Raw genomic sequence first — 16630 nt, 5'->3', positions numbered from 1 at the left:
AAAAAATGATTTCAAACGGGGCCCTGAGCAACGACAAGGCTTTGAACAGATTAAACAGGAAACAGTTCATGCAGTAGCTCTTGGGCCAGTCCGGGCAGGACAAGATATAAAAATGTGCTCTACACTGCAGCCGGGGAGAATGGCCCTACCTGGAGCCTCTGGCAGAAAGCACATGGGGAGACCCGGGGTCGACCCCTAGGGTTTTGGAGTCAGGGATACAGAGGGTCCGAAGCCTGCTATACTCCAACTGAAAAAGAGATATTGGCAGCATATGAAGGGGTTAGAGCTGCTTCAGAAGTGGTTGGTACTGAGGCACAGTTGCTCCTGGCACCCCGACTGCCAGTGCTGGGCTGGATGTTCAAAGGAAACATCCCCTCTACACACCATGCAACTGATGCTATGTGGAGTAAATGGGTTGCACTGATCACCCAGCGGGCTCGAGTAGGAAACCCCAGTCGCCCAGGAATCTTGGAAGTGATTATGGACTGGCCAGAAGGCAAAGATTTTGGATTATCACCAGAGGAAGAGGTGACACGTGCTGAAGAAGCCCCACTGTATAACAAACTGCCAGAAAATAAGAAGCAATATGCCCTGTTCACTGATGGGTCCTGTCGCCTTGTGGGAAAGCACCGGAGATGGAAGGCTGCTGTATGGAGTCCTATACGACAAGTAGCAGAAACTGCTGAAGGAGAAGGTGAATCGAGCCAGTTTGCAGAGGTAAAGGCCATCCAGCTGGCCTTAGACATCACTGAACGGGAAAAGTGGCCAGTGCTCTATCTCTATACTGACTCCTGGATGGTGGCAAATGCCCTGTGGGGCTGGCTGCAGCAGTGGAAGCAAAGCAACTGGCAGCGCAGAGGCAAACCCATCTGGGCCGTCACATTGTGGCAAGATATTGCTGCCCGGGTAGAGAACCCGGCTGTAAAGGTACATCATGTGGATGCTCTCGTCCCCAAGAGTCAGGCCACTGAAGAACATCGAAACAAACAGCAGGTAGATCAGGCTGCCAAGATTGAAGTGGCTGAGGTGGATCTGGACTGGCAACATAAGGGTGAACTATTTCTAGCTCGATGGGCCCATGACACCTCAGGCCATCAAGGGAGAGATGCAACATACAGGTGGGCTCGTGATCGAGGGGTGGACTTGACTATGGATATTATTGCACAGGTTATCCACGGATGTGACACATGCGCTGCAATCAAGCAAGCGAAGCGGGTAAAGCCTCTGTGGTATGGGGGACGATGGCTGAAATATAAATATGGGGAGGCCTGGCAAATTGACTATATCACACTCCCACAGACCCGCCAAGGCAAGCGCCATGTGCTTACAATGGTAGAAACAACGACTGGCTGGCTGGAAACATATTCTGTCCCCCATGCCACTGCCCGGAACACTATCCTGGGTCTTGAGAAACAAGTCCTGTGGCGACATGGCACCCCAGAGAGAATTGAGTCAATGGGACTCATTTCCGAAATAACCTCATAGACACCTGGGCCAAAGAGCATGGCACTGAGTGGGTGTATCACATCCCCTATCACGCACCAGCCTCTGGGAAAATCCAACGGTACAATGGACTGTTAAAAACTACACTGAGAGCAATGGGGGGGTGGAACATTCAAGCACTGGGATACACATTTAGCAAAAGCCACGTGGTTAGTCAACACGAGGGGATCTGCCAACCAAGCTGGCCCTGCCCAGTCAGAAATCCTACATACTGTGGAAGGGGATAGAGTCCCTGTAGTGCACGCAAAAACTATGCTGGGCAAAACAGTCTGGGTTCTTCCTGCCCCTGGCAAAGGCAAACCCATTCGTGGGATTGCTTTTGCTCGAGGACCTGGGCGCACTTGGTGGGTGATGCGGGAGGATGGAGAAATCCGATGTGTGCCTCAAGGGGATTTGATTTTGGGCGAAAACAGTGAATGAACTGAATGGCACAATGTGAACTGCTATATAATATTGTGTGTCACCTCTGTGTTGTATCAATGATATCAGAGTACGAGCCTCCCAACCCATGGAAGATAAACTGTGAAACAAGCAAAGTGCAGCAGTGATGGAACGATGACTGACTCGGTATGCAGCAACCCAACGCCACACACCATCTCTCCCACCCTGAAAGACTGATACAACAGATGGAGCCCAGAGTCATGGACTGGGTGAACTCAATGGACATTTTACTGGACATTTTACAGGGAAGGTCCATGAACTAAGGGAATGATGTCTGTGTATTATGTTAAAGGATGGGAAGGGGAGGGGTGGTGGTTGGTACGGTTGTATTGGCTGGTATGGGACCTGGGCATGGTGTAAATGGTATGGAATAAGGGGTGGAGAATGTGCTGGTTTTGGCTGAGAAGGGGTTAATTCTCCTCACTGTGGGGGTCGGCTACCTTTCCAGCTTCCCGCACTCTGCCGCGTGGCGGGGGGCTGGGAGGGGCAGGGCCATGGTGGGGGCGGCTGACCCCGACTGGCCAATGGCAGGTTCATTCCATACCATGTGACACCATGACCAGTATATTGAGGGGGGGCAGTGGCAGCGCGGAAGCAGTGCGGCGTCGGGTCGGCGGGCGGCAAGCGGCTGCGGCGCGTGCGGTTTGTTTCGGCGGTTCGTTCCCCGTCTCCCCTCCCTTCCCCCCTCCCCCCGGGGCTTTGCGCCTCTCGTTGTTCTCCTTTACATTGCATTTCTGTTGTTGTTTCTTTTAATTTTAATTATTAAACTGTTCTTATCCCAACCCACGAGCGTTACCCTTCTGATTCTCTCCCCCATCTACCGGTGGGGGAGTGAGTGAGCGACTGTGTGGGGCTGAGCTGCCAGCTAAACCACGACGGGGGGGTTCAAAAAATGTGTAGACGTGGCACTTTGGGACATGCTTTAGAGGCCTGGGGGTGTTGGGTTGGCAGTTGCACTTGGTGATTACAGAGGTCTTTTCCAACCTTAATGATTCTATGACTTATTGAACTCCATTCTCCAGGCAAGCCATATACGACGACAATAGCTGCTTGGCCTTGATGAACCTCAACTTCTAAAAGACTGAGAGGATCCCATGTGCTGTGGCTGAGTCTATGCCAGTAAATTAAATGCACCTGGGACTTTCTTCTGCATTGAGAGGACAGCTGGCGGAGAATGGCCAATGTTTTCATATTAAATTGTTACCCTCCAAATCTGCATGGTCACATCCAGACAGCCCATCAGGGACAGTCCCTGGCCCATGCTAGCTCCTGAAACGCATCTGGTCTAGGCCAAAACTGCAGTGCAATACTCCAACATTGTAACAGAGAGCAGTCACGGTACTGGTTAATTCATTAGTACAGCACTTGTCTGACTGACTGCTAGAGGTGACTGCATAAGAAAGGAGCCTGAAACCAAGCACAAAGGCTTTGTCAATGTGCTTGTGCTTATACCATGTCCAGAGCCAGCCACAGCTGTATGTCCTTAGGAACGGTCAGTGACAGGCACACAGCATATCTAGGAATTGCTCTGGATCACCCATTTCTCTTCTTTATTTGAAATACCTCATGGGTTAAGAGGTGGATTCACCAGTTCAAGACAATATCCCTCCACCTAACATCTAGCATCAAAATGCAGCCAACAAATTATTGACAAGGATAATTCTCCCAAGTCACCAGTGACAGGACAAGAGGAAACAGCCTCAAGCTGCATCGGGGAGGTTTAGGTTGAAGATTAGGGAAAATGTCTTCCCTGCAAGAGTGGTCAGGCACTGGCACAGGCTGCCCAGAGAGGTGGGGGAGTTACCATCCCTGGGGGGGGTTCAAACAATGTGTAGACATGGCACTTTGGGACATGGTTTAGGAGGCCTGGGGTGTTGGGGTGAGGGTTGGACTTGCTGATAATAGAGGTATTTTCCAACCTTAGTCATTTGATGATTCTAAGGAGCAGCTAATGCCAAACACCCACTATCCAGCACTGTTGCTGACTACACCATAGGCGGCCTCTGGTTGGTGCTCCATAGCATGCAGATGGCAAAGAGCATCCGGGTGGCTCGCTGCAGCAGACAAAATTTGGGAATAGTCGTGCCAGTTTCAGGAACTCCCACATCACCACCAGACCAGCTGAGCAGCTACCTGGCTCTGGTGCCCTGCACCGCCTCCAGAGCGAGCCAAACAGGTTCTGCCATGGCGCGGTCCACGGTGCCAGGACTGATCACGCCTCGGGCATTTGGGACAGCCTGTTGCATGCCCCTTTGGATGCTGTTGCATCTGTGCTGGATGGCTGCTCTGCTCACGCTGAGACTCGCTGGTGGTCGTCTCGTGTTGGGCATCGATGCCTTGAACACTACAGGCTGGCCCAAGGATGCTGAGCTGGGGGTTTCGCTCTCTGCTTGCTCATTCACATTTCAAGTCTTGCTTTGCTTGTTTTACCCACTTGCAAAACATGTTATTGTAATATGTAGCTCTCTAGGGCAGAAACTGTTTTTCAGCGTGTTCTTTGCTCAGCTTCTACTGCAAGAGGATTGCAATCTCAATCAGATCAGTAGTAATGTGATTAACAAGCTCTGCACAAGGGGGATTGCATCCTCAGTGGATGTGATATTCCCAGTTCTAGGCTGCCTGTGTGTTTTCCTAGGGTGAGAGGTCATGTTGACTGAACTCCAAAACGGCTTGCTCGAACTTTTGAACACTAAGGTCCAAATAAATTTTCAGCATTAGCTGGTATGCTGATCCCTTTCCTGCCAAGCTGCAGCCGTAAGTGAATTTTTATGACTAAGTTATAAACCCCAGAAAACACGAGCAAGAAGTGGAAATGCTGACTTGGCCTTTGCTAAATGCCAATTATCTATAAAGGCATTAAGGGTGGGGGGATGAAAAATAGGGTCATTTTCATGTTTTCTCTGGCTCAAAGTAAACTGTCCCATGAGCCCTCGTAGGAATACATAGCATGCAGAGTGACCATTAATATTTATAGGCACGACACTGAGCTGCAGACCTTGGCAATCAGAGCAACTCCACTTTTGGAATTAATATAGCTCTGCTTGGCTGGAATCTCAGTACAAAAGAGTAAGTAGGAGCCACCAAGATTTTCAGGGAGAACTTAAGAAGCAGATGCTGACCTTTGATGGAGAGGGTCCATACTTCACTGGGTCAGTGAAGTACTAAAACCAACTCTTAAATCCTCAGCACCATGTTCTCTATTCCACTCTGCTCCTGTGCCTCCTAAACAGTCCCACCACTGTGTAGGCTACTCTCCTCATATTCCCCAAGGCTGCACACTGTTACCCAGCTGATACCGACCAGCGTACCTCCATGGCCACTATTGGAGCAACATGGATTTATAATACCTAAAGATCTGGTTAAATGATCTTAAGGCTCAAAATGGTGCTGTAACGCCAATTACAACACAGTGCCTGTCTTCTCCCACTCTGTATCTCCTAATTCCCAGTTTAAGGGATAGAGCCCTCTGAAAAACAGCCCTCTGTGTGCTGAGGCTCTGGCAAGGTGCTGAGTCACAGAGGCTGTGCTCAGCCCAGGACTGTGTACTGATCAGGGTGATGGCTGCCAAGCCATGTGCAAGCATGTCTCAGAAATATCTAAGGGGAGTGTGCTACAACGATAGCTCAGCACCCCCATGAGCCTTTAGAGAAATGTGTCCCCAATACCTGAGCATTTATCACTCTTGCCACACAAACTACTTTGGGAGAGGCTGAGGTTGTCACAACCGAATAATCCTTCATGTCCAAGAACTCAGAGATGTGACTTCAGGGACAGACTGTCCGCCCCCCACAATGCACCCAGTCCTGGGAAAAGGAGAAAGAGATTGGGCAAAAGTGCTTGTTCAGGAGCCAGGAAGGCTTTGATGAAATTCAAGGAGAAAAATATTAGAAATCCCACTCCTTTTTTCACTTACTGGCAAAAATTGAGCTGGAGCTTTCAGCAGAAGGCTTTAAATTTTCAAAAATGGCTAGTGACTTCAGGTGTGTACCCTGAACTCAGCACACTGGGGACAGGATCTCCTGGTGATTTTTGCATTGCTGCAATTACGCCCTGCTTTTGCAGCATGTGGGAAGGTGTATAGCACGTTATGGAACTCAGGCATCTGTCAAAAGAGCGTCAATATGTGCACTTTATCAACTGAGTCCCTCAGAATCCTTTTTTACTCTCGAAAATTCAGGCTGTACGATTTAAGAAAATAAACATTGGAAACAACAACAAATAGAAATGCTCCTGCCATTAAAAACAAGGTGAAAAGGAGGAGCTGAGCCAAGTTAATCAGAGAGCTGAGATGAGATGTTGGAGAAAGGGGTCATGGGTGACCTGGAGTTTGCAGTTAGCTGAGCGATGTGAAATCTCTTGTGTCTGGCTGAGCTCTGAAAGGAAATGCTTTATTAAATTGTCTTTGTGTGAGATTTCAAGCTGCCTCTGAACTGGAAAATAGGACCATTCCAGTATGTGGCATATAATCAGGAACTGAAGTCTTTAGTGCAGGTTTTTCTGCAGAGGAAACTCTGATCAGCACAGACACACAGCTGAGAGGGCTCAGGATTCAGAAATCTGAATTAGACACAGTACGCCCATGCTCTGCTGTGCACCTCTTCTACCCAGTATCCCCAAAATGCTTCACAGACTTAATCATGCTGGCAGCAACAACCAGGCATTAGGAAAGACAACGCAGGTAGGCATAAATTCACCCCACTGGATCTAAACTATCCTGTGGGCCAGTGGGTCTCGGGTCCATTATCTCAGCTTTCATTCCCACTGAAACATAAGACTTGCCCTGACTGCTGTCCTCTGCACTGGCTATGCTGGAAATCTGTAGTCTCACTGTACAAAACTGCCGCGATCTGGCCACATTTTGGGAAGCTGCAGCCTCTTGCCGTCTCTGTCCAGCACTCATTGTGCTTTGCTGTAAGCTGGCAGCTCACAGCTCTTCCCTGTTAAAGCAGGACTGCGCCACCCCCAAATACTTGCAGAAAGTATCTGCTCAAAAGAAATGGAGAGAGCCAGGCACGACAGGGAAGAATGAGGATGAGAGGCTCCCAGAGCACTCCTCCATGTCGTGCGACCTCCCTTGCCCTTTTGCACGTCTTGCCTCTCCCTCTGTGCTTGGCCACGTAGTTGGGAAAATGAGACCTGATCAGAGACAGGACAGGCAGCATCAACCAGATTTCCCCCTCCCTCTTATCTCACTCCACAGCATGTCTGGAGCTGAAGAGCCTTGAATCTCAGTCCACCTACTGGAAATTGCAGGGTTTGAGTTCCTGATCTGCTTTCTGCAAACCCCGACAGGAAAGCATCCCAAGGGGCTGAGATACACAGAGCATTCCCCTTCCTTTGCACCGCCTCCACTGCAGACAAACTCCTTGCCTACCTTTTATTGCTGACAAGAAGCAGGACAGAGCCATTCTGGATATTGGCTTCTTTGAGAGTCTCGTGCTCCTCGAGCTGCCTGGAGTTGTAATAAAATGTCTTCTTCCAGGAAGTGATGCCCTCCCGTACTAAGTGAGCCCGTAGGTCCATCACTGTGTCTCTGGGCTTGACCGTCAGGGGCATCATCAGGTCCTCGTCAGCCAGGTGCACCTTAATGTGGTACCTCTTCCAGCGAGAAAGGCTTCTTCGCAGCGTGTCCATCCTCTCCAGCTCACTAGGGCCAGTGTGGCAGAGAGGAATATCCAGCTGGGAGGTCGGTAAAGCAGGGATGTGGCTCTGAACAACTTAAAATGTCCTGCCAAACCTGTTCCAGTTGCCGTGCTGCATGCTTCACATTCCAGGGAAGAGCTCACCTGGCTCCAAGAGCCTGCTGGGAAACATCTCCATGAATCATTTCCACACACCCCCAAATCCCATTATAATTATAACGTCTTCACAAAGTGCTCTTCATTCCAATGACTCTCAGAAGACTTTAAAGCTGGATCTCCATAGCCATTAGAAACGTGGGTGCATGTGAGAAATGAATGGGTTTAGTAACCTCATGTCTCATGCTCTAAAAAGCTGGTAGCTGTGGAGCAGATCAGTTCAACAAAGTAGGCTTTGAGGAACCTCACAGCTATTTACCACAGCCATTTTAATGAAGAAGAGTACTCTTCATAGTGAAAAATTCCTCACGGGGGATAGTCAGAGCACCCTGAAGGAGACACAGAGCCTGGCTTGTGTGAACACCCCTCATTGGTGCAGTACAGTTCCCCCTAGGAGTTTTGTGTAGTTATTGTAGGCAAACAGGCTGGGACCCTCCAAAAGGGGCAGGATTCATCCATTGCTCGTCATACCATCAGATATCTAATATTTACTTGCACGTGCTCCTCACTGGTTTATCATCTTGATTTCCTCTTCCTTTCAGATCCCTGCCTAATTGAAGGGCTGGTCGTATCCTGCTCTAGCACGTGAGCGGGAAGAGCAGCACGAGGCTGGAGGCACACCATGCAAACTGGTGGCAACAGAGGCCTCAGAATACCAAGGGGAATAAGCCATGGGAGCTGGCTGTAATTGAACAATCCTGCAAGGCAGACTCTGGCAGTCACAAGATGGTACTTCAGAGCAAACATCATCAAGATAAGGAAGTCTTTTTTTTTTTCTTTTTCTCAAAAAAGATCAAGTCACCCTCTTATCTTGTAGGTAATTTCCTGTAGCCCATATTACAGGAATTAATTCCCTTGTCCATCCTTCTCAACGCAGACCAGTATTTTCAGACCAAAGTACTGCAAGATAGTTTACTTCAGAGTCTGCTCTTCACTAAAAAGGGGCTGCTCTTGTCCATTAGATAACAAAACAAACAGATTTTCAGATATGGCAGAAGTCAGCTCCCATTGAGAAACAAGGAGGTTTCCACCCTGTCTTCACACCTCCCTTCTTTTTCCCTCCCCAGCACATTATGTCTCTGCCAAGAACAGCAGCAAATATCTTCAGTGACACTGCAGGCAATGCAGATTCCCCTGTGCGCTTGAGAAGAACTGAGGCTTCTGCTAGCAAGATTTTCCTTCCAGATTCAGTCACTGTAAAGGTATGATTGTTTTGGTGGGGACTGGGATTCTTGGGTCATCACTCTGCCACTGAGTTGCTGCAAAGGCTTGAGATGAGTCATGTCTTGCCTTCGTGTTTCTGTTTGATCACCTTGTGACTGCTGCATGGTGTAATGCGTGTCCATTAAGCACCTTGTGGGAAATAGCTTTTAGCACAGTCATGGTCTGGAAGCATTTAAAAGTGCCTGGATCTACAGATATGTCAATAATCTTCTTGAAGACAGGACACCACCACCCCCATTAGAGAAGGAGAAACTGAGGCACAGAGTGGTGCAAAGCTGCTAGAACAAAAAAGTCAAAGGCTGGGCTCTGGTCCCCACATCTAGGCATCTCAGTTAGAGGTCTCATTTTCAGAGACTTACAGAAACCTTCAAGCCTGGGGCCTGGCATATCCTTCTCCATTGCATCACATTCACTTGGGGAGCCAAAATTAATCTCTGGTGTAAAGCCAGAGTCTCAGGAGTAAAGCAAGGGTCTGATCCAATTCCCACTGCAATCCAAGGGCACGCTCTCATTGATGGCAGCCAGAACTGGATCAGGCCCCAGACACACTGAGGTCTGATGGCTCCGGCCAACAGAATTTGCCCAGTGAGTGCCAAGGGATGCATAAGGTGTTCTCATTTCAGCAGAGCCCGTCTGGTGTCAGCGAGTCCATCAGCTCCATCCTTCTAGCATACGTGACAGCCTGGCAGCTGCCAAATACCTCCCTCAGACACCTTTCAGACAGCTCCTGTTTATTTTTAGGACAGCTCTTTCCAGACAAGGCTCAGATGTGTATCATTACATAGAAAGGTGGGATGGCGGCAGAAAGAAAACACAGCTATTATTTTTATTTCTCTGCCTATGACGTCATTGCAAACTTTTCTCAGGTACCCCCACCTGCCCATACTGGGACCCTTCATTTTATGAAAAGAGATTATATTCTAGCCTATGAAAGCCAGGGTAAGGAGAAGCATAGCAGCGAAGTCAGCTTATGAAATATTGAAGCAGTGAAACCCTCACTGGAACACGTGAATGTCTAATGCCAGTTCCAATTAATTTTGAATTTTTCATTAAACCATTATTAAAAGCAAGAGGACAGCAGAAATAAGGGAAATTGACTTGGGCAGTATATTAAGTACCTTAGTTTTGCTGGAGGATGTTTTATTATCTGTCCAAAGCAATTATTTCACCAGCTCCTGACGGTTTGTGGGCTAAGCAGAGGTACAGGATAAAGTTCTAGATGGTCTTTCCTCAAAGTTATTTCAATCCCCATCCCCTACCATGCCTACTTGGGTGATGTCTCTGGCATGTCATATCTAGAGGACAAGACACGGAGTCAGAGTTCTGAGAATCGATGATAATATGTCAGTCTGGCATTATTTACAAATCAAATAAAACTTGTTGACATAAGATTTTCCCTATATTGAGGGCAGACAGAAGACACACAAACATTCAAAGAAGCATTCATTAGGAAAGCCCGAAAAGCAATTTAAAACCCAGGTGGGTGAAGAAATAAAGCAACAGCATTTATAAAACGTTGTCTCCTCTTCTCCTGTTCTCAAAGCTTCCTTACTCCATTGACTAGAGTAAAAGAGAAAAACTTGCCTACATTAGGTGCTTCATTAAGATGCCTCAAGCTGGTTGAGGTGATCCTGGGCCTTATAATGTCTTCTTATAATGCCAGAACAGAGACACTCATTTCTTAAGGGATTTGGGGGTTTTTGTGGGGTTTTGTTTGTTTGCGTTTTTGGCAGTGGCTGTGTTTTGCTGCTTGCTGTGCTGCTCTCCTTGCAGAGGACAACAGAGGAGAAGTGGGATGTTGCTCTACAAGAAAATAAAGGTTTCTTGATTTCCTGGTAGCAACCATAGGGAAATTGCAACATCTGGGGGAAATTTGACTCTGATTCCCCTGGCAGAGCCTATATGTCTTTGGGGAACCACGCTCACAGTGCTGGCCTTTCAGGCAAGGGAGATACTTTGCTGTTTCCTGAAGCTCTCTGCTCCCAGGACTTGTGGTCAATAATGCTGAACACTAAGGATTTTCCTCTGATGTTTGTTTGGGGTGAGTTTGTGTATGGGAGCAGATAGACAGCAAGGGACGAAGCGTGAGAGATGACTGCCCTTGTCAGATTGACCGTGCTACACCTGCAACTCTACAACACTCGGTATGAAAGAGGGGCTTCGTGTTAGACTCCCTTTAGTACACGATTCTGCTGGCGGGCACCTTCTCTAGGCCGTGATTGCCCTCCTGCTCTGTTAAATGATGGTGCAGGGGGAAGGCTGCAGCATTGTGAGCTCTGAGACCCACACTGGGTGTTGGGGAGCACGGGGCTGGGAAAAGTTCGCTCACAGGGAGTGAATGGCCATGCAGGACAAGTCTTGAGGCTTGACAGTGATAACTTAAGGTTAGAAGTCTCCAGTGAAAGATGCAGCCTGTCACCTAACTCATTCAGTGCCCCAGATATCTCAGGTGATGGGGCAGCTTAATGTGCTAGTATTTATATTCCTGAAGTAGCCAGAGGCCCCAGCTAGAGCTGTACCACTGTGTGCCAAGTGCTTTACAGGTAAGATGAGTAAGGACTTTTCTATCTCCCAGTGCTTTCCTCCTCCTGAGATGTGCTTGGTTATAAAATGACTGGGCTCACTTTATATGTCAAGTTACATCTACAGCAAATGAACAAAGAGCTAATAAATGATTAATAAATGCTTTGAAAAATGGGTAATTAAATGCAACAGCTTTTTACAGTCCAATGGATAAGCACAAAATACGTAAGCCCAAGTGATAACGCTTTCTCCTGATATAACTTATCTACCACATACTGCTCACATCTGCAAGAGTGCTTAGGAATACTATTAACTTCTTGCACACAAGGAATAAAGAGAGCCTTTCTATGATGGAGAAGCACTTCTCCTGGAGATTAGGGCAAACCCTCATTGTTTAGACCATTTAAAATCCAGAAAAGCTGGAATGTGCTTCTGGTCACATATACGGGAGGTGTGAGTAATAAGAGAAAGCGACAGTCTCTGCATTGACTCTGTCCTGGCATCTGCCTGTCAAGCTATAGGGTCCTGTGCTCCCAGGCCAAACAGCCTCTCTGAATTCCCAGCCACAGTCTCCCATCCTTGCCTGGCACAGGGAAAAATGTCCCTGTCATCCTGCCCCATTCCAGACAACAGTCAGGAGCTCTCCATCTGCCCCCGCAGCATACCAGGATTTGTTTTTTTAAAAGATGTCTCAAAAAGGGGAGTTGATCCTCCTTTCATTCTTTTTGTTACATATGAGGATTTCTGCCATGAATGCAGCTGAAGCCAGACAGATCCTGCTGCAGTATCAGAATTGGACTCCAGAAGATCCTACAACTTCCCTGGCAGGCTGCCCAGCATCAATGTTGCGTTACTGGGAGCTGGTGGACTCTGTTTGGCATGGGACTGAACTTAAAACAAGCTCCAAAAAAAAAAAAAAAGCTATGTATATCCAGCTTTGAAGGAGCAAACTTGCCTGGTTTTGGAACACAAATGAATCTGCAAGTTGTCTGAGCAAAGGTTGGATGTGAGTTGGTGACATTTTCTGGTGGAAAGCGAAATGTGAAGGAAAAAACCCAGTACACAGATGTTAAATGAACCAGTCAAGTGCAGACAATGGAAAAGCTGAAAAATGGATATGGGGGAAAGCATTTTGCGGTGGTAGTTATTTCTCACTGCAGTTCTTTATAACTTCCCAGACGGGAGATTCATGACCCTAGGAAGAAGTCTGTATCCTCCAGGGTTTGGCCTGCGGCAGGCCATGACTCGCTCGCATACCAGGTTTGGCAGTAAACTGAGAAACAAGCAAGACAGCTGAAATGTCTTGTGGAAACAGCAAAACAAGAGACAAATTAATTAATTGCTGGAAGAGAAAAAAAAACCTCTGTGCACAAAGGAGGGCCCTAGATGGAGAGAGAGTGAGCACTCATGCAACTGAGGACTCCAGAGGAGCTGGCATCCCAGCTCCATTCGTTTGCAGGTGAAACAAATTCAGGATGCCTCAGTCTTAAAAGGTGAGGTAGGCGGAGATAGAAGATTTGAGGCTCTACCAGCCGTTCCGCCAGCAGCAGGATGGTTTTCCAGGGGCTCAAGGAAGAAAGAGGATTTGTGGATCTATATTGCCATCTAATGGTAAGAAAGAGCTTACAGCTTTCACTGTGGACCAGAAACGGGCTATAATAGTAAAGTAACTGAAGAGAGGATGGTCCATAGGGATGATTGCCCTTTGGTCTAAAGGTAGACCCTTCTCTGCAACAGAATGGGTCTCACCAGTGAAGGCAATACAGCCAGCCCAGAGACAGGAAGGGTAGCCAAAGTCTTGGGATAGAGGCTGCTGATTCCTCCTCTTCTGGCATCCTTCACTCCATTCTGTATTAGCCAGGAATGTTAACATGCATATATGATGGATTTTTGCTTTCTTCTGGTGTACCAGATATTGGCAGTGAGACAGGCTTCCCAAGCAGGTGCATGTTTCAGGTACCTAGTGAATTCTGACATCCTATTCAAAACAGGATCAAATTCAGTGTTCAAGACCCTGTTGGCAAATGCAGATAACCAGGATTATTTAAGAAAAGAGGTGAAGTCCCCTTGGATCTAGCACGGGAAGAGTAGATCTACCATTTTGGTCACCCCTAGCCCAGTACCTTGTCTGTAGCTGTGGTGAGTAATGGATACTTAATGAAAAAAGTATCAGGAAGCGGGTATTACAGATTGTTACTGCCCTGCCATAACCTTCATGCTGGGATGCGGCCCTGCAGGGAATACCCACAAAGAAAAGGAATTCAGTGAGATTTGAGGGTTTACAGATTTTGTCATTTAAAAGGAATAGACAAGTTTAATGTTCATTCTAGTGCCCCCTTTGCTACAGTGCGCTGCTAATGATACACCATATTATATAGTTTTTAGAACAGAAAATTTACAAGAGAGTGGACTATTTGGAGACACTTATATTAAGAAACTGAAAGAAATTTGGTAAAGGATTATCAACAGCTTCTTTCTTCTGCTTTGAAATGTTTCTAGCCTTCACACATGCAGCTTTGTGTATGAGGAGGAGTTGAAGCTCGGTCAGTGTAAAAGAGAGGTGGGTGATCTTTTATGACCAGGAGTTTAGAATGCAGCAGGAGCGGTGGCGAAAAAGTGTCTGCTTTTCCCAGATAGTGAAATGGGACATTGTGTGGGTCCCAGCTAACTTCTGGGCAATAAAAAAGGAGTTGGGATTGAGAGCATCGAAAATTTTGAGACCTGCCAGACGTCAGGCCACAGGTACAACCCCAGTCTAAAATGCCTGCTGCAACACGCTTCCCGTGCAGCATGATGCCAAAGAAATGACACACACTCGAACAATCCAACTTCATTTCCTTCTGGTATCCTCTCATATTTACACACCCAACCTTGCCAAGCCTTGCTATAGGCCCAAACAATCTGTCTGAAAGAAAAGGAAAAACAAAGGAAGTCCTTATAACGACCTCCTGCTTGCATGAAAAAAAAGAATGGTTTGGAGGGCTCTTCTTTCTGTCTTGGTTGCTCACTGTTTCCCAAGCTAATGAAAGCCAGAGGGGATGAGAGTGATAGGATTATCATTACTGAGAGACCAGAGTGAAATTTTCAGGTACTTCTCTCCAGTTCATGAAGCAGGGAGGGGAAGAAGGGAATGTACCTGGTTGAAGGGCTACACAGGGTGACATGGTCCTTGATGTTCCTTTCTAAATGTGGCTCTGAGTCATGCTACGGAGTTGATCAGAAAAATTATCTTCCTGCAGTAGAAATACAAAGGCAAAGGAGTCTTGTTCAGTGTTCACTTCCCCAGCCCCGATTCTGAGCCTGCCCAAGCCTGCAGCAGGAAAGGGGCTGGTGAGCTGGCTGGAAAGCCACCTCTGTTCATCTCAATAATCAGAAATTATGAAGAGGCTGCAAGGGCAGCCATAGAAACAGCTCAAAACACGCACCTAAGGCTGCATGCAGCTGTAGTCCCAGGGAGAGGCGCGCATGGTCTTGCATCTGCCTCCATTGCACAAGTTCCCACGTGCCAGGTCAGATGGGGCTAACGCAGTCCTTCCCCCCTGTTTTCTCCCCTATTTGATAAGTCTCCAAAGCTGCATTACAAAACCTGCTCCTTCTGAAAAAGAGCTACAAACAGGGCCTGTGGCACATCCACCCCGCATGGTGGGGTGGCAGGTACACCCACACGGGGTCCGGTCTGGAGGCAGGATGCCAGCGACAGCATGATCAGACAAAGAAAAAATGCCCATGAGGCCACCTTGTTGCAGCAGTACCTGCGGGCCAGAGAAAGGGGGCAAATATGCCAATTTCGGGGGGAAAAGAACATTTAGTTCTGTGAGACATGCCGAGGAGTACAGGTACACAGAGTCAGGAAAAGCCAGCACCGGTTTCCCAGTGAACACTCAATTTACAGCCATTAAAAAAATTAAAGCATTATTTTATATATGGGGGGAAAAACCCACCAAGAGGCCGGAGTCGGGGTTATTTAATTGCTGTTAATGAGGGATGGAGGCACATGTACCGATCGGGCCCGGCCCGACGTGCGCACAGCCCTCTGGGAGGTGTAGTCCTCGGCCGCGCCGCCATCTTGGCACCGCCCGACCAGGGCCCCTGGGGGCGCCTCCCGGCAGCCATCTTGGGATGGGGGGGCCGGACCCCTCTTTGTCAGGGCGCGGGGGGGGGGGGGGTCCGCCGGGGGTTGAGGTCTTGGTATCAGTGTCAGCACTGTTTTTATTTTGAATCGAAACAGCAGTAAATCTCTCACAAAAGGCAGCCTGAGCAGCCTAGCAAGTGCTCTGACTGGTCTGGTGGTGCTTTGGGGATGGTTGGTGGGGCTCTGGCTCTCCTCATGGGCATTGTGCTGGTATGGGCTTTGCGTCTATTCTGCCATTAACCTTTGATAAATAAGGGGCAATTTCTCCTCAGATGTGTCTCCTGAAGGCCTTTCAGTGCCATGCCAGCTCTCCCCAGAGGATAGGGGAGTTCCTGGGTCTTGTGCTGAGTCTCCTGGTGCCCCTCATAGCTGGGGATGCTGTGAGCACTTCTGAGGGAAGGCCTGACAGGGTTTGTGAGTTGGGCAAGGAGTCTGGGCTGTGTGTGGCCTGGGAGGGAGCATGGGGCTGTGGGAAGCAGGATGGGCAGAATCGGGGCAAAGGACCGTGGGGTGGTTAATGGGACCTGAATTTGGGAAGGAAGTGGGGGAACATGAGGGCATGCAGGTCCCCCTGTGTAGCAAACTCAACAAGTGCTTTCAGACCCCTCTGGGAAGTGAAGTAAGCCCTTGCTGCAGTCAGGACAAAGTAGGTGTCATGGGCTGTAAAGCTAAACTAGAGCACATGGAGGGATGGGAGAGGGCAGTCGGGGCATGGGGGTGTGTTTAATAGGGCTGGGAAAGGACACAGGGCTCATCCCAGTGCTGCTGGATGTTCTTGTTGGTGTCCTCAGTGGAGCTGCTCTTGATGTTCTTGCCAGAGCCTACTCTTGCCTGACAGAGAGAAGGTGACTGCTTCATGCAGCAGCAGAACTAATTTACAGTGCTCATCAGACTGCAACTTCAGGAGTATTATTCAGTTCCCTAAGTATTTAGTGAGTGAAATTTCAGAGACAGGCACTCAAACTGTAGTATTCAGTAGAATGCCTTTGCTCCTGAACTTGGGATCTAA

The 16630-nt window shown here is 48.2% G+C and overlaps 1 protein-coding gene across 4 annotated transcripts in view; it reads right to left on the bottom strand.

Moving 5' to 3' along the window:
• TINCR (TINCR ubiquitin domain containing) overlaps positions 1–16630 on the bottom strand; it is a 41307-nt gene that overhangs the window by 14167 nt on the left and 10510 nt on the right. The window contains exon 1 of one of the 4 annotated variants that reach the window (XM_064469755.1): positions 7319–7652. The exons of 2 other annotated variants lie outside the window; for them this stretch is intronic. In XM_064469755.1, the coding sequence (XP_064325825.1) occupies positions 7319–7578 (260 nt within the window). In that variant the 5' untranslated portion in view covers positions 7579–7652. One more of the 4 variants, XR_010375764.1, reaches the window with a different exon arrangement.

The sequence above is a fragment of the Phalacrocorax carbo genome, chromosome 19 (genome assembly GCF_963921805.1).
Source record: "Phalacrocorax carbo chromosome 19, bPhaCar2.1, whole genome shotgun sequence".
Lineage (NCBI taxonomy): Eukaryota > Metazoa > Chordata > Aves > Suliformes > Phalacrocoracidae > Phalacrocorax > Phalacrocorax carbo.
Note: the sequence above shows the minus strand (reverse complement) of the source record. Positions and strands in the feature narration are given on the sequence as shown.